Source organism: Callithrix jacchus, chromosome 12 (assembly GCF_049354715.1).
Source record: "Callithrix jacchus isolate 240 chromosome 12, calJac240_pri, whole genome shotgun sequence".
NCBI classification, from domain to species: Eukaryota; Metazoa; Chordata; class Mammalia; order Primates; family Cebidae; genus Callithrix; species Callithrix jacchus.
In genome coordinates this window covers 61,840,222-61,862,037 of record NC_133513.1, presented here as the reverse complement: position 1 = coordinate 61,862,037, position 21,816 = coordinate 61,840,222, and the positions used below count along the sequence as shown (strand labels likewise).

The 21,816-nt window shown below is 44.3% G+C and overlaps 1 protein-coding gene, 1 non-coding gene and 1 pseudogene across 7 annotated transcripts in view; 2 read left to right on the top strand and 1 right to left on the bottom strand.

Moving 5' to 3' along the window:
• Positions 1–834: 834 nt before the first annotated feature.
• Positions 835–21,816, top strand: part of TET1 (tet methylcytosine dioxygenase 1) — a 137,252-nt gene continuing 116,270 nt past the window's right edge. For all 6 annotated transcript variants that reach the window (XM_078345765.1, XM_078345764.1, XM_002756304.7 and 3 more), the window contains exons 1-2: positions 835–1,242; positions 13,617–15,649. Coding sequence is in view for 4 of the 6 variants with exons in the window: in XM_002756304.7 (XP_002756350.4) it covers positions 13,739–15,649 (1,911 nt within the window). In the remaining 2 variants the exon portion in view is untranslated. The remainder of the gene's footprint in view (positions 1,243–13,616; positions 15,650–21,816) is intronic.
• On the top strand, positions 10,794–10,901 carry LOC118146600 (small nucleolar RNA U13). Its single transcript, XR_004732450.1, has one exon. It is a non-coding gene; the product is annotated as a small nucleolar RNA U13 (small nucleolar RNA).
• Positions 12,500–12,618, bottom strand: LOC118146472 (5S ribosomal RNA; annotated as a pseudogene).

The window sequence follows — 21,816 nt, the reverse complement described above, 5'->3', positions numbered from 1 at the left end:
CCACTGCATGCCAGCCTGGCGCCTGGTGACGGAGTGAGACTGTCTCAGGAAAAAAAAAAAAAAAAAAAAAGAATAAAATCCAAGTGCAGAATGGGGGTAGAATGGTGTGAAAGGCAATGAGGGACTGAATCTTGTTTTCAGTTGAAGTTTGACCTGGAAGGAATGAAGGTTCCATGAACCAGCATTTCCCTTATCACAGTGACGCCATTAAAGTCCTGGATTCCCTTGTCTGTGTAATGACTGTTGGAAGAAGCAACAGCCATCAAACATTTGGAGAAAAATTCAGATGCCATAGTTAGTCTTAATTCTGCCGTAATGCCACTGGTTATTCCTCCTCATGTGGAAAACTTCGCTTTTCCTGCCTTTTCATTTCTTCATTCATAAAGTGAGTATGACCGCCACTGAGGTCCAGCGCCAAATAACTAACAGAAATATTATGATGACCTTTGCAGACATCCAGCGCAGAGTCAAGGAACACAATCCTCATCTGGTTTCTCTTTTTGGTGTTGAGGGCTGTTTTCCGTGCTGGCGACTTACATATTGCTCAATGGTGTCATCTCTGACCTGGCCCCTTCTTCGTGCATCTGTAAACAGGCAATTTAAAGATCCTAAAAACTTTTTCTAAAGCTCCCCTGGGAAAAAGGGTAATGACAAACCTTGACACCTCTCTACCTCTTAAAAGAGAGAGAGAAGTTGTGAGAGGAGAAGGAGGAGGAGGAGGAGGAGGGAGAGGGGGGTCGAGAGGGGAGTCCAGCTCCAGTTTGGGTTAATCCAGCTCGCGTTTTGCCTCTCGCTCAACTGTGCAGGGTCCAGCGAAGGCAGAGCCCCAGCTTCACTCCCTGAGATCTGTCCTGGGGAGACACTGCTGCTCCGGGGGGCTGACCTGGCGGGGAGTGGCCGCGCAGTCTGCTCCGGCGCCGCTTTGTGCGCGCTGCCGCTGGCCCCTCTACTCCCGGGTCTGCCCCCCTGGGACACCCCCATACCCCGCCCAAGTCATGGAGTCCTACCTGCCTCTCTTCTCTGTGGACCTTTGGGAAGCCTCTCCCCACCTCGGGGGTTTGGGCCTAGACTGTGCTGGGAGCCCTTAGGCGTCCTCCCCGACCTGCCCGCGCCCTCGCGCCCGCCGGGGCCCGGGGCTCCAAAGTTGTGGGGACCAGCGCGAGTTTGAAAGTTTGCCCGAGGGCTGGTGCAGGCTTGGAGCTGGGGGCCGTGCGCTGCCCTGGGAGTGTGACCCGGCCAGCGGTGAGTTGGGGCCGGGGCAGAGGGCAGGGGTGCAGGGAGCTAGGACTCCGACGCCGAGGCCCGAGGGGGGTCGGGAGGCGGCGCTCCGCGCGGGCTGGACGTAGCCAGGACTCAGCGTCCGTGGCTCTCCCGCTACCGCTGGGGTGGGCTGGCTCCCCTCTGCGACCCCCCATCCCGGGACGCTCGGTGCGCTTTTGTTGCGGGAGGTAAACAATGCTCCCGGCCGGAGGTCTCGGCCACCCGCCCCGGAGGCCCCGCCAAAGCGCTGGGTGCGGGGCAGTAGGGACGCCTGGGGCTTTGACCCGGGGCTGCGCTGGAAACGGGGCTGGGGGAGGGCAAGTGTGGCCTGCCGGAGATGGCTGAATGTGCCAGTGATTTCCTGGCCCCTCTGGGGAGTCGGAGGTCGGGGCGCCTCGGAGTCTGTGCAAGAGTCTGTGCAAGTTGTGAGTGGGGAGCCCTGGCTGTTCCGTGCTCAAGCGTACCCCCTAAACAAGTTTTCTTACCCCCCATATTTATATGAGAGACAGGTTGGTAGGAAATACTTTGGCGCCTGTCTCCCCGAGAGTTTCGGAAAGGCGGCTTCAAGGATGAAATGTTTAGAGTGGAGGCAGTGATGGAGTCTTGCTAGGAGTTGGCTTGCAGTTATAAGGATCTGGGAAGAAGGGAAGAGAGGGTAGTGTGTGTTCTGTCAAAACAGCATTTAAGAAACTCATTTATGAGCGCCACTGGGTCGCTGGCCCCTCTGGCGTTGCGATCCCATCAGTCCCCATCTGGCGGGATCCCGGAGCGGGCCCCGAGGGTGGGAGGTGAGCGGAGCTGGGTGCGGGGGCTGGTCGTGCAGCACGTGAGGGGCCTGGGCCCCGCCCGAGGGCGAGGAGGCGGCCGCACCACCTACCGCCCCCCGAGAGAAAATGCTCTCCCCCTCTCTCCATGCCTCTCTCCCTCCTCCACGGCTCCGGTCTCCGCTCTTGTCCCCTCCCGGGCTCATCTTCCTATGTCTGTCTCTGTCTCTTTCTCTCTCTCTCTCTCTCTGCATGTATGTATATACTACAAGAAGTGACCAGGAAGGGATTGGACGGTGCTGGTAACCTTTCCACGTTAACGAGAAGCCCACACTGGCCATTACTGATCCAGTAAAAACTAAGGTGACTCCAAGAGAACACTTAACTCCAGCCTCGGATCTTTCCCGCGCCCCCCATTCGTCCCTCTTCCAAGTTAGCCAACCTTCCTGCATGGGTCTTTTAGGGTGCCTCTTCCCCTCCGCCCCAGTTCCACTCTGGCGCACTAAACGAGCTGCACAATACGTCCTAGTAATGACCGGTTTTTGAAGAAATGTTTGAAAAGTGCTGCCAGACCTTGGAGAGAGAATATGATTAGATACCCTGCCCTGGGCCGGCGGGGTGAGCCGCGCGCGCCACCGGGAAGGGCGGCGCTGTAGAGCAGGAGCTCTGGGTCTCCCCTGGACCTGAGTGTGCTCGGTGTCCCTGCCCCAAATATAAAGTAAAATAAAATAAATGGTTTAATTAGGCCTCAGGATACGAAAAAATATGGAAAAGGCGCTTCTTAACCAGTGAGGGCAAGGGTTATTTGGAGCATATTGGGAATTTACAGTTACAGTTAAACCAGGAGCAGAGGTACACGTAGATAGGCACGGAAATAAGGAGATTAGTATGAGTTAAGATTCAAAAGACAGACCGGGCGCGGTGGCTCACGCCTGTAATCCCAGCACTTTGGTGAGGCCGAGGTGGGCGAATCACAAGGTCAAAAGATCGAGACCATCCTGGCCAACATGGTGAAACCCCATCTCTACAAAAAATAAAAAAATTAGCTGGGCGTGGTGGCGCATGCCTGTAGTCCTGGCTATTCGGGAGGCTGAAGCAGGACAATCGCTGGAACCCGAGAGGCAGAGGTTGCAGTGAGTCAAGATCAAGAGGAGACTCAGTCTAAAAAAAAAAAAAAAAAAAAATCGAAAGGCTTAGGTGGCTTCTGGTGTGTTTCCCAGTTTTATCGGTATTGGTCGTATGGGTCCCCTTTTTCCCCCAATTAAGAGATTTTAATTAGCTTGTCAATCTGTCTGTCTTTAAAGCCAACTTATAGTTTCAATTAAATTTCAGAATCAAGATATACAGGAAATGGCAGACAGTGTTCCTTTATCTTTGCGAAGACGAGGAGTCCAGGCTTAGAACTCTGGGACTGCCACTTTCCATTTTAATGAGAGTTAACTGATTGCTCTCTGGGCTGGTCTTCCAGAATGGATGAGTGGGAGGGCTGGATCTCCACTGTCCCTGCCCTTTGTTTCTCTTCCTTCTCCCATCTGATTTGTCTCCCCTCCCCCACCTTCTTCTGTATCTTGCCTTTCCTGCACACTTGATTTCCCCCTCCCCTTGGGCTTTCTACTTTTTGTCGTCAGCCTTTTGATCGCAGTTGTCTTTTTATATTCTGGCTTTATTACTATAAATGTCGAGCCCGTCCTCAGTTTTACTATAAGTAATTTTTTCCTTTCCTCAGTTTTTCTTTCTTTCTTTCTTTTTTTTTTTTAACTATAAATTTCTTCCCCTTCTTTCGTTTTTGGCCTTTTTTTGTTTCTTTTTTTTTGGGGGGGGGCATTTTATTCCTTAGTATGCTTTTTCTTTTACTTTCTCCTAAATGCGTTTCATGCCTTTCTTGTCTTTGGAAAGATCGTTCTACCTCTATTCTAACGTCTCCCTTCCCTTTTCTTGGCTCTTTTCCCCCCTTGCTCTCTGCAGGGCAGCAGGGGTGTTTTACATATGGAAGGAACTATTGACTAAATGTACTGGCATTCTAGTGAGTTTCCCTGAACAGCTTTTACTTGTGCCGAGGGCTCTCACACTTCCTGTGGTAGAAGACTATCTAGGAACAGCAAGCGGTTGCCTGCCTACTCTTCCTTTTGATGTAGAACTTAGTTGCTGGATGAAACTGAGCCAGGTGCTGCCTTTTTAAAAGAAATGTTTTAAATCTTGTTTTTCTCAGCCAAGTGCAAGAGGCTTTAAGTTCAATGGAGGTGAATGGAGGGACTGTGAAATCAATCTCTTGCAGCTACCTCTGTGTATGCAAATACCACGTTTTTGGCCACCACTGGTAGTGGGAAGAATTGAAATATGACTTTGAATTGACATGAAGGCTGGATTGTTGCATCAGTTAAGCATTTTTGCCCAGAGGATTTTGGAGGATCCAGAAAAAGGAGGGACATAGGTGGGAGAGGATCTTTCTGACATATTGCTGTCAATATTGGTTTTTTTTGTTCGTTTCTTTTTATTTATTTATTTTTTTAGATGGAGTTTCGCTCTTGTTACCCAGACTGGAGTGCAATGGCACGATCTCGGCTCACTGCAACCTCCGCCTTCTGGGTTCAAGCAATTCTTCTGCCTCAGCCTCTCAAGTAGCTGGGACTACAGGCGCGCACCACCATGCCCAGCTAATTTTTGTACTTTTAGTAGAGACAGGGTTTCACCTTGTTGACCACGATGGTCTGGATCTCTTGACCTCATGATCCACCCGCCTTGGCCTCCCAAAGTGCTGGGATTACAGGCGTGAGCCACCGCACCTGGCCTGTTTGTTTCTTGAGACGGAGTCTCACTCTGTCACACAGGCTGGAGTGCAGTGTGCAATCTTGGCTCACTGTAACCTCTGCCTCCAGGGTTCAAACGATTCTCCTGCCTCAGCCTTCCAAGCAGCTAGCTGGACTACAGGCTCACGCCACCATGCCCGGCTAATTTTTGTGTTTTTAGTGCTGAGATTGAGTCTTGATCTGTCATCCAGGATGGAGTGCAATGTTGCAATCTCGGCTCACTGTGACCTCCGCCTCCTGGGTTCAAGCAATTCTCCTGCCTCAGCCTCCCTAGTACCTGGGATTACAGGTGCCTGCCACCACGCCCAGCTAATTTTTGTACTTTTAGTAGAGACAGGGTTTCACCATGTTGGCCAGGCTGGTCTTAATCTCTTGACCTCGTGATCCACCTTCCTCAGCCTCCCAAAGTGCTGAGATTACAGGCAACAGCCACCGTGCCTGGACCAGAAAAACTCTTACACTTTAAGAAGTCAGCTTTCTGTTCTCTCTCTCTTTTTTTTTTTTTTTTTTAATTTTTTATTATTTTTTTTCCTTTTTTTTTTTTTGAGACGGAGTTTTGCTGTTGTTACCCAGACTGGAGTGCAATGGCACGATCTCGGCTCACTGCAACTTCCGCCTTCTGGGTTCAAGCAATTCTCCTGCCTCAGCCTCCCGAGTAGCTGGGACTACAGGCACGCACCACCATGCCCAGCTAATTTTTGTATTTTTAGTAGAGACGGGATTTCACCTTGTTGACCAGGATGGTCTCGATCTCTTGATCTCGTGATCCCCCTGCCTCGGCCTCCCAAAGTGCTGGGATTATAGGTGTGAGCGATTGCGCCCGGCCTTATTTTTTTCCTTTTTATAACCCCATTTTGCAGATTGATTCTCTAAGCAAGGTAGTTATTCAAAAAATTTAGTTGGGTTATTATCTCCCTGCATATAATTTTGGATCACATACTCTGTAGTTCCCTTGTTACAAGGACGTTTTAGGGGGGAAAAATGTTCTATTAGTTTTTTTTTCTTCTTTTTTTCACATGGAGTCTCGCTCTGCTTCCCAAGTTGGAGTGCAGTGGTATGATATCGGGTCACTGCAACCTGGGTTCAAGTGATTCTCCTGCCTCACATTCCCGAGTAGCTGGAATTACAGGCATGTGCAGCCATGCCGTGCTATTTTTTGTATTTTTAGTAGAAGCGGGGATTCACTATGTTGGCCAGGCTGGTCTTGAACTCCTGACCCCAAGTAATCCACTGACCTGGGCCTCCCAAAGTTTTGGGATTATAGGTGTGAGCCACCTTGCCTGGCCAAAAAAATGTTCTACTGTTGTTTAGGGGGTCTTCGTGCTCTCTGATGAAGAGATCTGTTGATTGAGTAATGTTTTACATCCCAGAAATTTTTTTTTTTCTTTCCATGACAGCACAAACTCACAGGATGGTGTTTGTTAATTGCACAGGATTCCCCTCTTGGCCTACAATATATGCTTAACAACAGGGTCTCCAGTCTTAATTTCTTTTCAGACCATGTTATCACGTAGCTATCTTTGTAGCACTTTCACTGACTCTTGAAGACATTCCAGGTTAGAATAAAATTAACTTTCTCATGCCCATAATCTCTGTTTTGGTAGGTTGAGTGGAAGGATCACTTGAGGCTAGGAGTTCAAGACCAGCCTGGGTGACATAGTGAGATCACCCCTGATTCTCATCTCTACAGAAAAATAGAAAGCACTTAGCCAGGCATGGTGGCCTGTGCCTGTAGTTCCACCTACTGGGGTGGCTGAAGTGGGAGGATCACTTGAGTCTAAGAGTTTGAGGCTATAGTTAGCCATGTTGCATTCCAGCCTGGGTAACAGAGCGAGACCTATCTCAAAAAACAAAGCAAACCTAATTTTGATAAACATTGAAATATCAGTTTTTGTAATAAATGAAAAATGGAAGTAGAATTAGGGAAGAGTGTACACAGGGGAGATGTGATTGCTGGAAATATTTTAGTTTATCTGAATAGTAGGATCTGAATATTTCTTTGAAAATAAACATTTTGCTGTACTTGGTGGCCCACACCTGTAATCCCAGCACTGTAAGAGGCTGAGGAGGGCAGATGGCTTGAAGATAGGAGTTCAAAACTGGCCTGGGCAGCATAGTAAGACCACTCCATCTTTACAAAAGAAAGAAAAAATTAGTCTGGTGTGGTGGCATGTGCCTGTAGTCCCAGCTGCTTGGGAAGCTGAGGTGGTCAAGGTCACTTCAGCCCAGGAGGTCAAGGTTACAGTGAGCCTTGATATACCTGAGTGACAGAGCAAGACTCTGTTAAAAAGAATATATATATACATATATATATGAATATATATATATGTATATATGTGTCTATATGTATATATAGACACATATATACACACAAACACACACAGATGCACACATATTTTTGTATGATAAAAGCACTAAAAATGAAATTGGTGCATTTAGTACTGTTTACAAAAAAAAGAGAAATTAATTTCCTGAGATCTTTGAGGTCCATATTTGAATGTGGACCTATCTAATGGAGTGGACTACATTCTCTTCCCCTCCCACCCCCCACCTTCCTCAAAATTTCAAGATAAGCTTGCTGCCCCAACTCAATGAGATCAGCTCTTGGGTCAACTTAGTTTGCAAAAAGAAGTTTACGTTTCAATAGTGGAGCAAAGGGTGATAAAAATCAGGGTCTTGCAGGAGCCCTTGTTTTGTTTCTGGTTGTTTCTGATTCTCTGGCTGGGTGGTACCCAGTGGTTTTCTTCCCTGCAGTTGTGTTTTTCAGGGGTCATTGGCCTCTTTCATGATCTTATAAAAAGGCTGTTACCATTTAAAGAAGCCACATCTTCCCAATCCATGTTGTTCATACCTTTTCTATTTCCTTGACAAGCTGTTTTTTAGGAGGTAGGGTTTGAATCATAGATTATCTTAATTACAAGTCTGCTTTTCTAAAGCATTTCAATTTAAAAATATAAAAGAATATAGGAGAGAAAGAGATCAGTTTGTAAACTACTTTCAAAGCAGATCCCATGACACCCTCTGGCATACCCAGATTATTTGCCTACATATATAAATTTTAATTTTTGTGGCTGATTGCAATGACTAGATTATATAGTCCTAAGAATTTTTTAGCAGTATAATCTTGATACAAGAGAGAAAGCATGCTTTTTTTTTTTTTTTTAATTTTTATTTTTTTGAGACGGAGTTTCCCTCTTGTTACCCAGGCTGGAGTGCAATGGCGCGATCTCGGCTCACCGAAACCTCTGCCTCCTGGGTTCAGGCAATTCTCCTGCCTCAGCCTCCTGAGTAGCTGGGATTACAGGCAGGCGCCTCCGTGCCCAGCTAATTTTTTGTGTTTTCAGTAGAGATGGGGTTTCACCATGTTGACCAGGATGGTCTTGATCTCTTGACCTCGTGATCCACCCGCGTCGGCTTCCCAAAGTGCTGGGATTACAGGCTTGAGCCATCGCGCCCGGCCCTGAAAGCACGCTTTTAATGATATTGTTGATTTTTGAGAGATTAAAATCTATTGCTTTTTGTAATGAAAATGCATCCTGATAAAGGTATTGTTGACTTTTTGGAAACTGGAATTGGAATGTCTTGTTTTCTGAAAACCTTTTTTTTTTTATTTTTTATTTTTAAGGTTTTTTTAGTTTTCTATTTTCTTTTTTTATTTTCTTTTATTTTTTTAATTTTTCTGTTTTCTGAAAATCTTGTACAAAAACAGTGGTCTTGGGAGAAAATATCCTCCAGTTTTTCACAGCCAAAGACTGAATTACTGCAAGCCAAAACTTTTTTGATTTTCTTTTGGAAGAAGGGGAAAGCAATAAGCTTAGATGCCAAGAATTCAAGAGAAGTATTCTCTGGCCTAGTGTTTGTATTTAGTACAGATTTATCAACACATTTTTTGTGCTGGGCGCGGTGGCTCAAGCCTGTAATCCCAGCACTTTGGGAGGCCGAGACGGGTGGATTACGAGGTCAAGAGATTGAGACCATCCTGGTCAACATGGTGAAACCCCGTCTCTACTAAAAATACAAAAAAAATTAGCTGGGCATGGTGGCGCATGCCTGTAATCCCAGCTACTCAGGATGCTGAGGCAGGAGAATTGCCTGAACCCAGGAGGCGGAGGTTGCGGTGAGCCGAGATCGCGCCATTGCACTCCAGCCTGGGTAACAAGAGCGAAACTCCATCTCAAAAAAACAAAAACAAAAACATTTTTTGTATATTTGATGTTATCACTAATGTTTATTTTAAAAGTCTTAAAGACACATTACATTGACTAAATGTAGTGTCCTGGGAACTCTGTGTGTAACCTATGCAGCATGAAAGGTGGGAACTGAACCAAGAAATCTTGTTCTGTAGAATATAGCAAACTCTGGGTTAAACTGGTTCCATAAAAATGATAACTATCACTTATTTTCTCTCTGTCTCTCGTATTTTGGAGTTGCAAACAGCGTTTTTATTTTAGCTCCTATTTATGAAACACCTATTATGTGCTTGCCCTGTCCTAAGCCTTTACACGTATTATTTCATTTTATTCTCATGATAACCCAGTGAGGTCAATACTATTAGATTTTCTTTTGTATTACACATGAAGAAACATAGGTATACAGATACCAAGGAACTTGTCAGAATCTACTAATGTTTATGGGCTGAAAACTGAATGCAGGTCAGCCTATTTCCAACGTTTATCTTTTTACTCTGCTACCCATGTCTCCTGACACTCAACCACAGACACCACAAGGATGAAACCAGTGCCACTAGGTTTTTCCTGTGGGAGCCCATTGAAACCTCAAAACGACTTCATTTTAGTTGAAGGAACGTGGACTTAATTAAGTAGTTCTCTGAAAGACACACAACTGGCAATCACAGATTCAAACCCAGGACTTTGTGATGTGAGATCATCTTTACACATGAAACTAACCAGTGGGTCCTAGAATTACCTAGGTCAGATCAGTAATTTTTATTTTTATTTTATTTTATTTATTATTTTTGAGATGGAGTTTCGCTGTTGTTACCCAGACTGGAGTGCAATGGCACGATCTCTGCTCACTGCAACCTCTGCCTTCTGGGTTCAAGCAATTCTCCTGCCTCAGCCTCCCGAGTAGCTGGGACTACAGGCGTGCACCACCATGCCCAGCTAATTTTTGTATTTTTAGTAGAGACGGGGTTTCACCTTGTTGACCAGGATGGTCTCGATCTCTTGACCTCGTGATCCACCCACCTTGGCCTCCCAAAGTGCTGGCATTACAGGCTTGAGCCACCACTCCCGGCTTGATCAGTAATTTTTAAAGAGATTGAGAATGATAGAAGGCTGCCAAACTTTTTAGTTTGCCAAATAATAACATAAAAAAATAAATCTACCTTATCTGTTCACAAAAGACAGGACTTACTTGTTTTTAGAAAGACATTTTAGTGGGGAAAACTGGGAAAGGATAATCTCAGAATAAAGGACAGTTGAGTTTTTTTTTTTTTTTTAATCTATTTTTAATTTTTCTCAGAGTTTGGGAGGCTGAGGTCAGAAGTTGGAGACCAGCCTGCTCAACATAGTGAACCCCCAAATTAACCAGGTGTGGTGCACGCCTATAATCCCAATTTCCTGAGAGGGTGAGGCACGAGAATCACTTGAACCTGGGAGGTGGAGGCTTGCAGTGAGCCAAGATCATGCCATACATTCCAGCCTGAGTGACAGAATGAGACTCTGTCTCAAAATATATATATATGTATATATGTGTGTATATATATATATATATACATATATGTGTGTGTGTGTGTATATATATATATATATATATATATATTTTTTTTTTTTTTTTTTTTTTTTTTTCAGAGAAAGTGTCTTGTTTTTCAGAGAGGATGTCTTGCTTTGTGTCCAGGCTGTCTGGTCTCAAACTTCTGGCTTCAGCCTCCCAAAGTGCTGGGATTACAGGCATGAGCCACCATTCTCAGCCAAGAGAGTTGTTTTAAATGAACAAATTGATCCTTTGGTAGTTCATGAGTGGGGTTATTGGGTGGGTGTACATGCATATGTGTGAGATGTGCCACCCATGAATCTTGTTATGTTATCAGTGCATTACCTGTCTGGCATGAAAAACAAACACATTCAGCTTTATGAGGAACCTTACATTACCACCGTTTTTTCCCTTGGTTTGTCACAACCATTGATCAGTTGATCACAGACTGGTTGTTGGTAACCATTTTCCTATACCATGTATTCTCATGAATTCAACAGCTGGTATCAATTGACAACTAGTCTTAATTTTCTGTTGTCAGCTGAGCGCGGTGGCTCAAGCCTGTAATCCCAGCATTTTGGGAGGCCGAGGCGGGTGGATCATGAGGTCAAGAGATCGAGACCATCCTGTTCAACACGGTGAAACCCCGTCTCTACTAAAAATACAAAAAATTAGCTGGGCATGGTGGCACGTGCCTGTAATCCCAGCTACTCAGGAGGCTGAGGCAGGAGAATTGCCTGAACCCAGGAGGCGGAGGTTGCGGTGAGCTGAGATTGAGCCATTGCACTCCAGCCTGGGTAACGAGCGAAACTCCGTCTCAAGAAAAAAAAAAAAATTTCTGTTGTCACACTCTTGATTCTGTTATCTTTAGAGAGACTGTTGATATCCTACTATAGTGAGCTTCGTTTTTGCTCAGAGCTTTGTCTTATTTTGGGTCAGGGTAGGCAATCTAAAAAGACCCAAGTCAAGACCCAAGGTCAAGTGGTGAGACTACATGCCTACAAAAATTAAATATTTAGGCTGGCATGGTGGCACATGCCTGTGGTCCCAGCTATTCAGGCAGCTGAGGTGGAAGGATCACTTGAGCCCAGGGGGTCAAGGCTGTAGTAAGCCTAGTTTGCACCACTACACTCCAATCTGGGTGATAGAGTGAGACCCTGTCTCAAAAAAAAAAAAAAAAGAGAGAGAGAGAGAGACTTTTGGGATCTTGTAGAAGGGATTTTAGAACCAAACCTGCAGTCATTAAGAGGGACTTTTTCTGGGTTTGGGCAGTGTCCGCCACAATGCCTTCCTTAGACATAGCAGGTGCTCAACAGATGTATTGGACCAATGAGTCTATTTGTAATCAAATTCATCAGTACTGTCTCCTGAGATTTTATGCTGTTCTGGTGTGCATGTGAAAAGCTCAAAATTTGTGGATTGTTAATTGGAATGTGGTAGGAATATTGTTGGATCTCCAGGGAGGAGAATTTCTTACATTAGATAAGCCTCTTTTTCCTCTGGTTTTACCAGCTTTACTATCAAACAGATGATACTTCTTCCAAGGTAGGAATGTGCTCAGGAAAGAGATAATTTTTAAAGTATTCAAATTTGTAAAGATTGGGATTTAAGCTTTAAAACACTTATAACTGGACATGCTGGTTCACACCCATAATCTCAGCACTTTGGGAGGTGGGGAGGATCGCTTGGGGCCAGGAGTTCACGGTTACAGTAAGCTACGATCATGTCACTGCACTCCAGCCTGGGCAACAGAGGGAAACCTATCTAAAAAAAAAAAATGTTTTTTTTTTAATTAAAAATCTCATAAAGAAGTGTGGTTTCTAATGTGGAGAAAACCCCATGCTTACCTTATTTGAGGAAATTCATCAACTTAAATCATTTGTCATAGTAATTAAAGAAGCTTTATAGTGAATCTAAGGTTTAAAGGATACTTTAGTATTTTTTTTTTCTTAAAGCCGACAGCACCTGTTATGCCCAAGTGGTCTCCCATCCAAGTACTAACCAGGCCTGACCCTGCTTAGCTTCTGAGATCAGACTCGATGGGACGCTTCCAGGGTGGTATGGCCGTAGACTCTTTTTTTAAAAAATAATAATTTCCACTCTTATTTTAGGTTCAGGGAGTACATGTGCAGGTTTGTTACTTGGAATATTGTGTGATGCTGAGGTTTGGGGTGCAATTGGTCCTGTCACTCAGGTAGTGAACACTGTACCCAATAGCTTTTCTTTTTCCTTTCTTTTTTTTCTTTTTTTTTTTTTTTTTAAGAAAGAGTCTCTCTGTCACACAGGCTAGAGTGCAATGGCACGATCTTGGCTCACTGCGACCTCTGCCTCCCAGGTTCAAGTGATTCTCCTGCCTCAGCCTCCCGAGCAGCTGGGTTACAGGTGCCTGCCACCACACCTGGCTAATTTTTGTATTTTTAGTAGAGATAGGGTTTCACCATGTTAGCCAGTCTGGTCTCAAACTCCTGACCTCAGGTGATCTACCCGCTTCTGTCTCCAAAAGTGATGAGATTACGGGTGTGAACCACTGCGCCCAGACACTATTTTTACTTTTATGAGATGGAATCTGCATATGTTGCCCAAGCTGGTCTTGAACTCCTGGCCTCAAGTGATCTTTCTGCCTCAGCCTTCTCAAATGCTGGGATCACAGGTATGAACCACTTCTCCTGGTCTTTACTTTGAATTATTAATTAGTAGTGGTCGGGCTCATGCCTGTAATCCTAGGAGTAGGGAAAGCCAGTGTGAGTGAATGGCTTGAGCCCAGTAGAGACCAGCCAGGGCAACATGGTGAAAACCTGTCTTTACAAAAAAATACCAAAATTAGCTGAGTGTGATGATGTGAGCCTGTAGTCCTAGCTACTTGGGAGGCTGAAGTGGGAAGATTGCTTGAGCCTGGGGAGGTCCAGGCTGTGGCGAGCTGTGATCATGCCTCTGCACTCCAGCCTGGGCAACAGAATAAGACCATGTCTCAAAAAAAATAAAAAAAAAACAATGAGTAGTGAATATTCTATTTCAAAAAGGGGAATGCATAGAAAAAGACTCACTTCAGTGCTTTTTGTTGTTATTTCAGACCAAAACCTTGTGTGACTGAGCTCAAGAGCAGTGCATCCAGATTCTCCTCAGAAGTGAGACTTTCCAAAGGACCAATGACTCTGCTTCCTGTGCCCTTTCATTTTTTCCTACTCTATAACTATGTCTCGATCTCGCCATGCAAGGCCTTCCAGATTAGTCAGGAAGGAAGATGTAAACAAGAAAAAGAAAAACAGTCAACTGCGAAAGACAACCAAGGCAGCCAACAAAACTGTGGCATCGGTCAAGACTTTAAGCCCTGGAAAATTAAAACAATTAATTCAAGAAAGAGATGTTAAGAGAAAAACAGAACCTAAACCACCCATGCCAGTCAGAAGCCTTCTGACAAGAGCTGGAGCAGCACGCATGAGTTTGGATAGGACTGAGGTTCTTTTTCAGAACCCAGAGTCCTTAACGTGCAATGGGTTTACAATGGCGCTACGAAGCACCTCTCTTAGCAGGCGACTCTCCCAACCCCCACTGGTCATAGCCAAATCCAAAAAGGTTCCACTTTCTAAAGGTTTAGAAAACCAACATGATTATAATTATAAGATACTCCCTGATTTGGGAGCAAAGCACTCAGAAAATGATTTGGTTCCAATGAAAGACACCCAAGTCCTTCCTGATATGGAGACTCTAATTGATGTACAGAATTCCTGTTTAATTAAAGGTAAGAGCCAAGAGACAACTCAGTCTTGGTCCCAAAGAGTTGAGGATTCCAAAATCAATATCCCGACCCACAGTGGCCCTGCAGCTGAGATCCTTCCTGGGCCACTGGAACGGACACGCTGTGGTGAAGGACTATTCTCTGAAGAGACATTGAATGATATCAGTGGTTCCCCAAACATGCTTGCTCAGGACACAGTGTGTGCTCCTTTGCCCCAAAGAGCAACCCCCAAAGTTACCTCTCAAGGAAACCCCAGCATTCAGTTAGAAGAGTTGGGTTCACGAGTGGAATCCCTTAAGTTATCTGATCCTTACCTGGATCCCATTAAAAGTGAAGATGATCGCTACCCCACCTCCAGTACTGATAAGGTTATACCTGAATTGAACCTTAGAAACTGCTTGGCTCTTGGTGGGTCTACATCTCCTACCTCTGTAATAAAATTCCTCTTGTCAGGCTCAAAACAAGCAATCCTTGGTGCTAAACCAGATCATCAAGATTTCAAAGCTACTTCAAATGAACAGGAAGTTTCCGATACCACCTCTGTTCTAGGACAGGCCTTTGGTGCTATCCCACACCAATGGGAACATCCTGGGGCTGACCCAGTTCATGTTGAGGCCCTGGGTGAGACCCCAAATCCACCTGAGATTCCTGGTGCTATTCCAGCCCGAGGAGAGATCTTTGGTACTATTTTAGACCAACAAGAAACTCTTGATATGAATGGGGGTGTTGGCCCAGACTTGCCTGTCTTCCTTCCTGTTCCTCCAAATCCAATTGCTACCTTTAGTGCTCCTTCCAAATGGCCTGAGCCCCAAAGCACTGTCTCATATGGACTTGCAGTCCAGGGTGCTATACAGATTTTGCCTTTGGGCTCAGGACACACTCCTCAATCATCATCAAACTCAGAGAAAAATTCATTACCTCCAGTAATGGGTATCAGTAATGTTGAAAATGAGAAACAGGTTCATATAAGCTTCTTGCCATCTAACACTCAGGGGTTCCCATTAGTCCATGAGAGAGGACTCTTCCATGCTTCACTGGGTGTTGCCCAACTCTCCCAGGCTGGCCCCAGCAAATCAGACAACGGGAACTCCCAGGTCAGTGTAACCAGCACAGTTCATGTTGTCAACACCACAGTGGTGACTATGCCAGTGCCAATGGTCAGTACCTCCAATTCTTCCTATACCACTTTGCTACCCACTTTGGAAAAGAAGAAAAGAAAACGATGTGGGGTCTGTGAACCCTGCCAGCAGAAGACCAACTGTGGTGAATGTACTTACTGCAAGAACAGAAAGAACAGCCATCAGATCTGTAAGAAAAGAAAATGTGAGGAGCTGAAAAAGAAACCATCTGTCATTGTGCCTCTGGAGGTAAGCAGACAGTCAAGGGGCTTGGAGACATCTGGCACTTGGTAGAGTGATCTATATGTAGAGAAAATTTGCTTCACTATTACATATTTTTCCTTTGGTACAATTAAGTTATTCATAAAAGAATTTCTGGACCTACCTGAAGTATGTCTTGTGCAGCGATGCTGTAGCTAGCTTATTTTTAGAATTTGTTCTAGAAAACTAGAACATACAGTTTTTTTTCATTACAGGATTTGATGGAAACATAGAGAAATTGTATGAAATGTGGTTTTGCAAAGATTTCCCCTATGCCTCTTTTGGCTAATTGCATGTCTTTTTTGGCAGTCACAGATTTAAAAATTAAGAGTGGAACAAATTCATTAACTCCATAGCAGCCTGAAAAACCAGAGGTATTAAACATCTTTCCTTTTGAAAGAATACAGTTGCATTCCTAATCTTGAAACTTTGCTTTGGAGGCATAGCAATAATACAGCTTTTGTTCAGCTTTTGGTGATTTCTACCTGCTCTACCAACCTCATAGGGTTGTTGGGATTAAAGGAAAATGGCTTGTAAACTCCAAAGTGATATACAAACTGGTTCTTATTATAGTTTATGAACCTAAGGTAGTAAAAGGATCTGTTGATTTAGAATTTATTTAAAAACTTTTAGGGAACTTGGTTAAAACTTACTGTTGCTTTTTCAGCCTTTTAAAACACCTGTCAAACATGATGTTTTATGATTTTTAGATCATGCATTAAAGTTATGTTGATTATGTCTACTATAAATGCAGGTACAGTAGAATAGATGGAGTTAGAAGTATTGCAGGATGGGTGTGGTGGCTCACGGCTGTAATCCTAACACTTTGGGAGGCTGAGGTGGGCAGATCACCTGAGGTCAGGAGTTTGAGACCAGCGTGGCCAATATGGCAAAACCCCATTTTTACTAAAAATATAAAAAGTAGCTGGGTGTGGTGGCAGGTGCCTGTAATCCCAGCTACTCTGGAGGCTGAGGCAAGAGAATTGCTTGAACCCAGGACGCAGAGGTTGCAGTGAGCCAAGATTGCACCATTGCACTCTGGCCTGGGCCACCAGAGCAAAACTCCATCTCGATAAAATAAAATAAAAGTAAAGTAAAAAGTATTGTGGCTGGGCATGGTAGTTTACACTTGTAATCCCAGCACTTTGGGAGGCCAAAGTGGGTGGATCACTTGAGGTCAGGAGTTCAAGACCAGCTGGGGTGAAACCCCATCTCTACTAAAAATACAAAATTAGCTGGGCGTAGTTGTGCACACCTGTAGTCCCAGCTACTCTGGAGGCTGAGGCAGCAGAATCGGAGGTGGAGGTTTCAGTGAGATGTGATTACACCACTGCACTACAGCCTGGGCAACAGCGAAACTCCATCTCAAAAAAGAAAATAATAAAATGAATAAACAAATAAATAAAAATATTAGGAGGCTAGTCATGGTGGTTCACATCTATAATCCAGAACTTTGGGAGGCTGAGGTGGATAGATCGCTTGAGGCCAGGAGTTTGAGACCAGCCTGGTCAACCTGGAGAAACTCCATCTCTTCTTAAAATACAAAAATTAGCCAGGAGTGGTGGTGCATGCCTGTAATCCCAGCTACTCGGTAGGCTGAGACACAAGAATCACTTTAACCTGGGAGGCAGAGGTTGCAGTGAGTGGAGACTGTGCCACTGCACTTCAGCAGGGGCAACAGGGAGAGACCTTGTTTCAAAACAAACTATTGTGAGATTTAAGCCAGGCATGGTGGCTCATGCCTGTAATCCCAGCATTTTGGGAGGACCAAGGCAAGAGGACTTCTCGAGTCCAGGAGGTCAAAATCAGCCTGGGCAACATAGCAAGACCTTGTCTCTACTAAAGGTACAAAACTAGCTGGGTATGGTGGCACACTCCTGTAGTCCCAACTGCTTGTGAAGCTATAGTGAAAGGATTGCCTAAGCCTGGTAAGTCAAAGCTTCAGTGAACAATGATCATGCCACTGGATTCCAGCCTGGGTGACAGCAATGAGACTCCGTCTCAAAAAAAAGGATTGTGAACATAAAATTCAGTAAACCATTTATATTTCTTTTTTTTGTTTTTCTTTTCTGAGACAAAGTCTCACTCTCTCACTCAGGCTGGAATACAGTGGCACGATCTCAGCCTCCCAGGTTCAGGCAATTCTCTCTTGCTTCTGCCTCCCGTGTAGCTGGGATTACAGGCACCCACCACCATGCCTGGCTACTTTTTGTATTTTTAGTAGGGATAGGGTTTTGCCATGTTGGCCAGGCTGGTCTCTAATTCCTGACCTCAGATGATCCACCTGCCTCAGCCTCCCAAAGTGCTGGAATTACAGGCATGAGCCACTGTGCCTGGCTTTCTGTTTCATTCTTGATTTAAATTATTGGTTTAAACATGCTGATTTTGGCTGCTCATAGGTGGCTCACGCCTGTAACCACAGCACTTTGGGAGGCTGAGGGAAGAGGATCACTTGAAGCCAGGAGTTTGAGACCAGCATAGGCAATATAACAAGAACTCATCAAAAAACACATAGCTGTACTGGATGGGGTATCTCATGCCTGTAATCCCAGCATTTTGGGAGGCTAAGGTGGACAGATCACCTGAGGTCAGGAGTTCAAGACCAGCCTGGTCAACATGGTGAAACCCCATCTCTACTAAAAATACAAAAATTAGCAGGGAGTGGTGGTGCATGCCTGTAATCCCAGCTACCTGGGAGGCTGAGGCAGGAGAATCACTTGAACCCGGGAAGCCGAGGTTGTAGTGAGCCAAGATTGTGCCATTGCACTCCAGCCTGGGCAACAGCAAGACTCCATCTCAAAACAGAAAAAAACACAAAAAAACGTAGCTGGGTGTGTTGGCATGCACTTATGTTTTCAGTTACGAGAATGGCTGAGTTGGGAGGATAGCTTGAGCCTCAGGCTCAAGAGTTCAAGGCTGCAGTGAGCTATGACGGCACCATTACATTGCAGCTTTAATGACAAAGCCTGACCCTGTCTCAATAAATAAATAAATAAATAAATAAATAAAGCTGATTTCTTAATTGTCTGAGCCATTGCAAATGAGAGATCAATCAATCATGTATTGATGGGCATTTAAAATGTTTCTAATACTTTGTTGTTATTATTATTATTATTATTATTATTTTAAAGATGGGGTTTCACCATGTTGGTCAGGCTGGTCTTGAACTCCCGACCTCAGGTGATCTGCCTGCCTTGGCCTCCAAAGTGCTTGGATTACAGGGGTGAGCCACTACTTGGTTATTAAAAATCTTACTGACCCTATAATCCCAGCACTTTGGGAGACTAAGGCAAGAGGATTACTTGAGCCCAAGAGTTTGAGATAAATAAACTAGGAAACATAGCCGAGACGTCCACCTCTACACCAAAATTCTATTTTATTCTATTTTATTTATTTATTTAATTTTGAGTTGGAGTATTGTTCTGTTGGCCAGGCTGGAGTGCAGTGGTGAGATCTTGGCTTAATGCAACCTCCTGCCTCCTGAATTCAAGTGATTCTCCTGTCAGCCTTCCAAGTAGCTGGGATTACAGGGAAGCACCACCATGCCTGGCTAATTTTTGTATTTTTTGTAGAGATGGGGTTTCACCATGTTGGTCAGGCTGGTCTTGAATTCCTGACCTCAGGGTGATCCACCCACCTCGACCTCCCAAAGTGTTGGGATTATAGGCGTGAGCCACTGTGCCTGGCCTTTGATTTTTTTAAATAATATATATATATATATATATATATTTTTTTTTTAAGCCCGACTATGGCAAGGATAGATTTTGAAGTTTTTATCAAATTCTGATAAGAATTGTAATATTTAGTTGGAATTTTGACAAGCTACCCATTAGGACTTTTTTTTTTTTTTAATTTGAGACAGAGTTTCGTTCTTGTTGCCGGGGCTGGAGTGCAATGGTGTGATCTGGGCTCACTCCAACCTCAGCCTCTCGGGTTCAAGCAATTCTCCTGCCTCAAGCTCCTGAATAGCTGGGATTATAGGCATGCACCACCATGCCCAGATAATTTTGTATTTTTAGTAGAGATGGTGTTTCTCCATGTTGGTCAAGCCTCAAACTCTCAACCTCCCAAAGTGCTGGGATTAGAGGTAGCTCCACCACTCATGGCCTCTGTTAGGACATTTTGAGTAGCAAAATGAAGAAAGATCTCATTTGATGCTGAGTGATTGATACACATGGTGGACATAGAGGATGCTTTTACTTTGAATAGTGTTGCTAAATTGCCAGTTTCTGGTCTAATTTGGGATGCTGGGATTACAGGCATGAGCCATTGCACCCAGCCCAAAAATTAAAAAAAAAAATAGCTGGGTGTGATGGCTCATGCCTCTGGTCCCAGCTACTTGGGTCACTGAGATGGGAAGATTTCGTGATCTTGGGAAGCTGAGGCTACAGTGAGCTATGATCATGCCACTGTACTCCAGTATGGGTGACAAAGCAAGACCCTGTCTCAAAAAATAATAATAATAACCTTACTGAAATGTATAATCTTTTACTCGGTCAAGTAACTTCAAGTTTGTGGGAATAGATAAAATGTGGCCACTTAACCGATGGTTTACAAAGTAACGTTTAGCAATATCTCTAGTCAGAGACCTCCCTTGTAAGCTCCCTTGTAATGCTACAATTTGGCAATTGTAGCATTGCAAAAGGACATAATTGTAAAAAAGACTCTATCTCTAATGGGTATGAATACATTTGTTCTATTCTTTCCCAAAGCTGCTCTCTCTCGCATTACATGTTTGGTGCAGTGGCATAACACATGATCACCCAAAATAGAATATTGAGTATCCTCACCTCCTTCTTTCATCCATCTAAATTCTCCTGTTCTACTAAATCTGAATGCTACTACCTCTCCATTTTCTTGGCCACTGTCATAGTGAGGCCTTATTTCTTATTGGGATAATTTCAGTGCTATCTTTATTATCAACAAGTATTTATTGCACTTCTCCTAGGCCATGCACTGGAAATATAATCATGAGCATTCTAGCCACCAGGGAAATCAGGAAGTTGAATAACAAGCTCTCTTTAGGGTAGTTCAAGTTTTCTTTCTGAAAAACAGAATTCTCTCATCTATCTACATTTAGTGTTCTGTTTATGTGATATATTTCCCTCAAAATAAATGAAATAGAGCAAAACTTTCAGGAACTTCCAATCATTAGATGAAGCCTAGATTCATTAGAATGGAATACAGGACCTTTAAGATTTTTGCAAAACTCGCTTCTGTCTTGTTTCCCTTGGTGTCTCTTCAGCTTCTGTTTGCTGCAGCAGTATGCAGCTGCATACATTTCCCCAGTGCACATCCTTGCCTCAGATCTCCAGGCCCAAGTCATGCCCTTCTTCCTTTCTCTCTTCTTTTCTTGAGACAGAGTCTCACTCTTTCACCTTGCCTATTTTATTATTAATTTTAATTTTATCTTTTAGCATAAGCCAATGAATTTTTACTATATTCAATGTTTTTTGTTTTTTATTTTTATTGAGACCATCTTGCTCTGTCACCCAGGCTGAAATGCAGTGGCGTGATCTCGGCTCACTGCAGCCTCAGTGGGTTTTAATTCTTTCTCTGTCAAGACTCTGTCAGAGTCTTGCTGTGTCACCCAGGCTGGAGTGAGGTGGTATGGTCATGGCTAATTACAGCTCTAACCTGGGCTCAAGGCAAACGCCCACCTTAGCTTCCTAGTAACAGGTACTGTCTGTACGTACCTGGCCAACTTAAAAATCTTTTGTAGTAGGCTGGGCACAGTGGCTCATGCCTGTAATCCCAGCACTTTGGGAGGTTAAGGCAGGTGAATCAATTGAGGTCAGGAGTTCAAGACCAGCCTAGCCAACATGATGAAACCCCGCCTTTACCAAAAATACAAAAAAAAAAAAAATTAGCTGAGTGTGATGGCAAACACCTGTAATCCCAGCTACTTCAGAGGCTGAGGCAGGAGAATCACTTGAACACCGGACGTGGAGATTGCACAGTGAGCTGAGATCACACCATTGCATTCCAGTCTGGGTGACAGAGCAAGACTCTGTCTCAAAAAAAACAAACAAAAAAAAAAAAAAGAAAGAAAAAGCTTTTATAGAGTTAGTGTTTTGTCATGTTGGCCAGGCTGGTCTCTAACTTCTGGGCTCAAGTAATTCTCCCACCTTGGCCTCGAGAAGTGCTGGGATTAT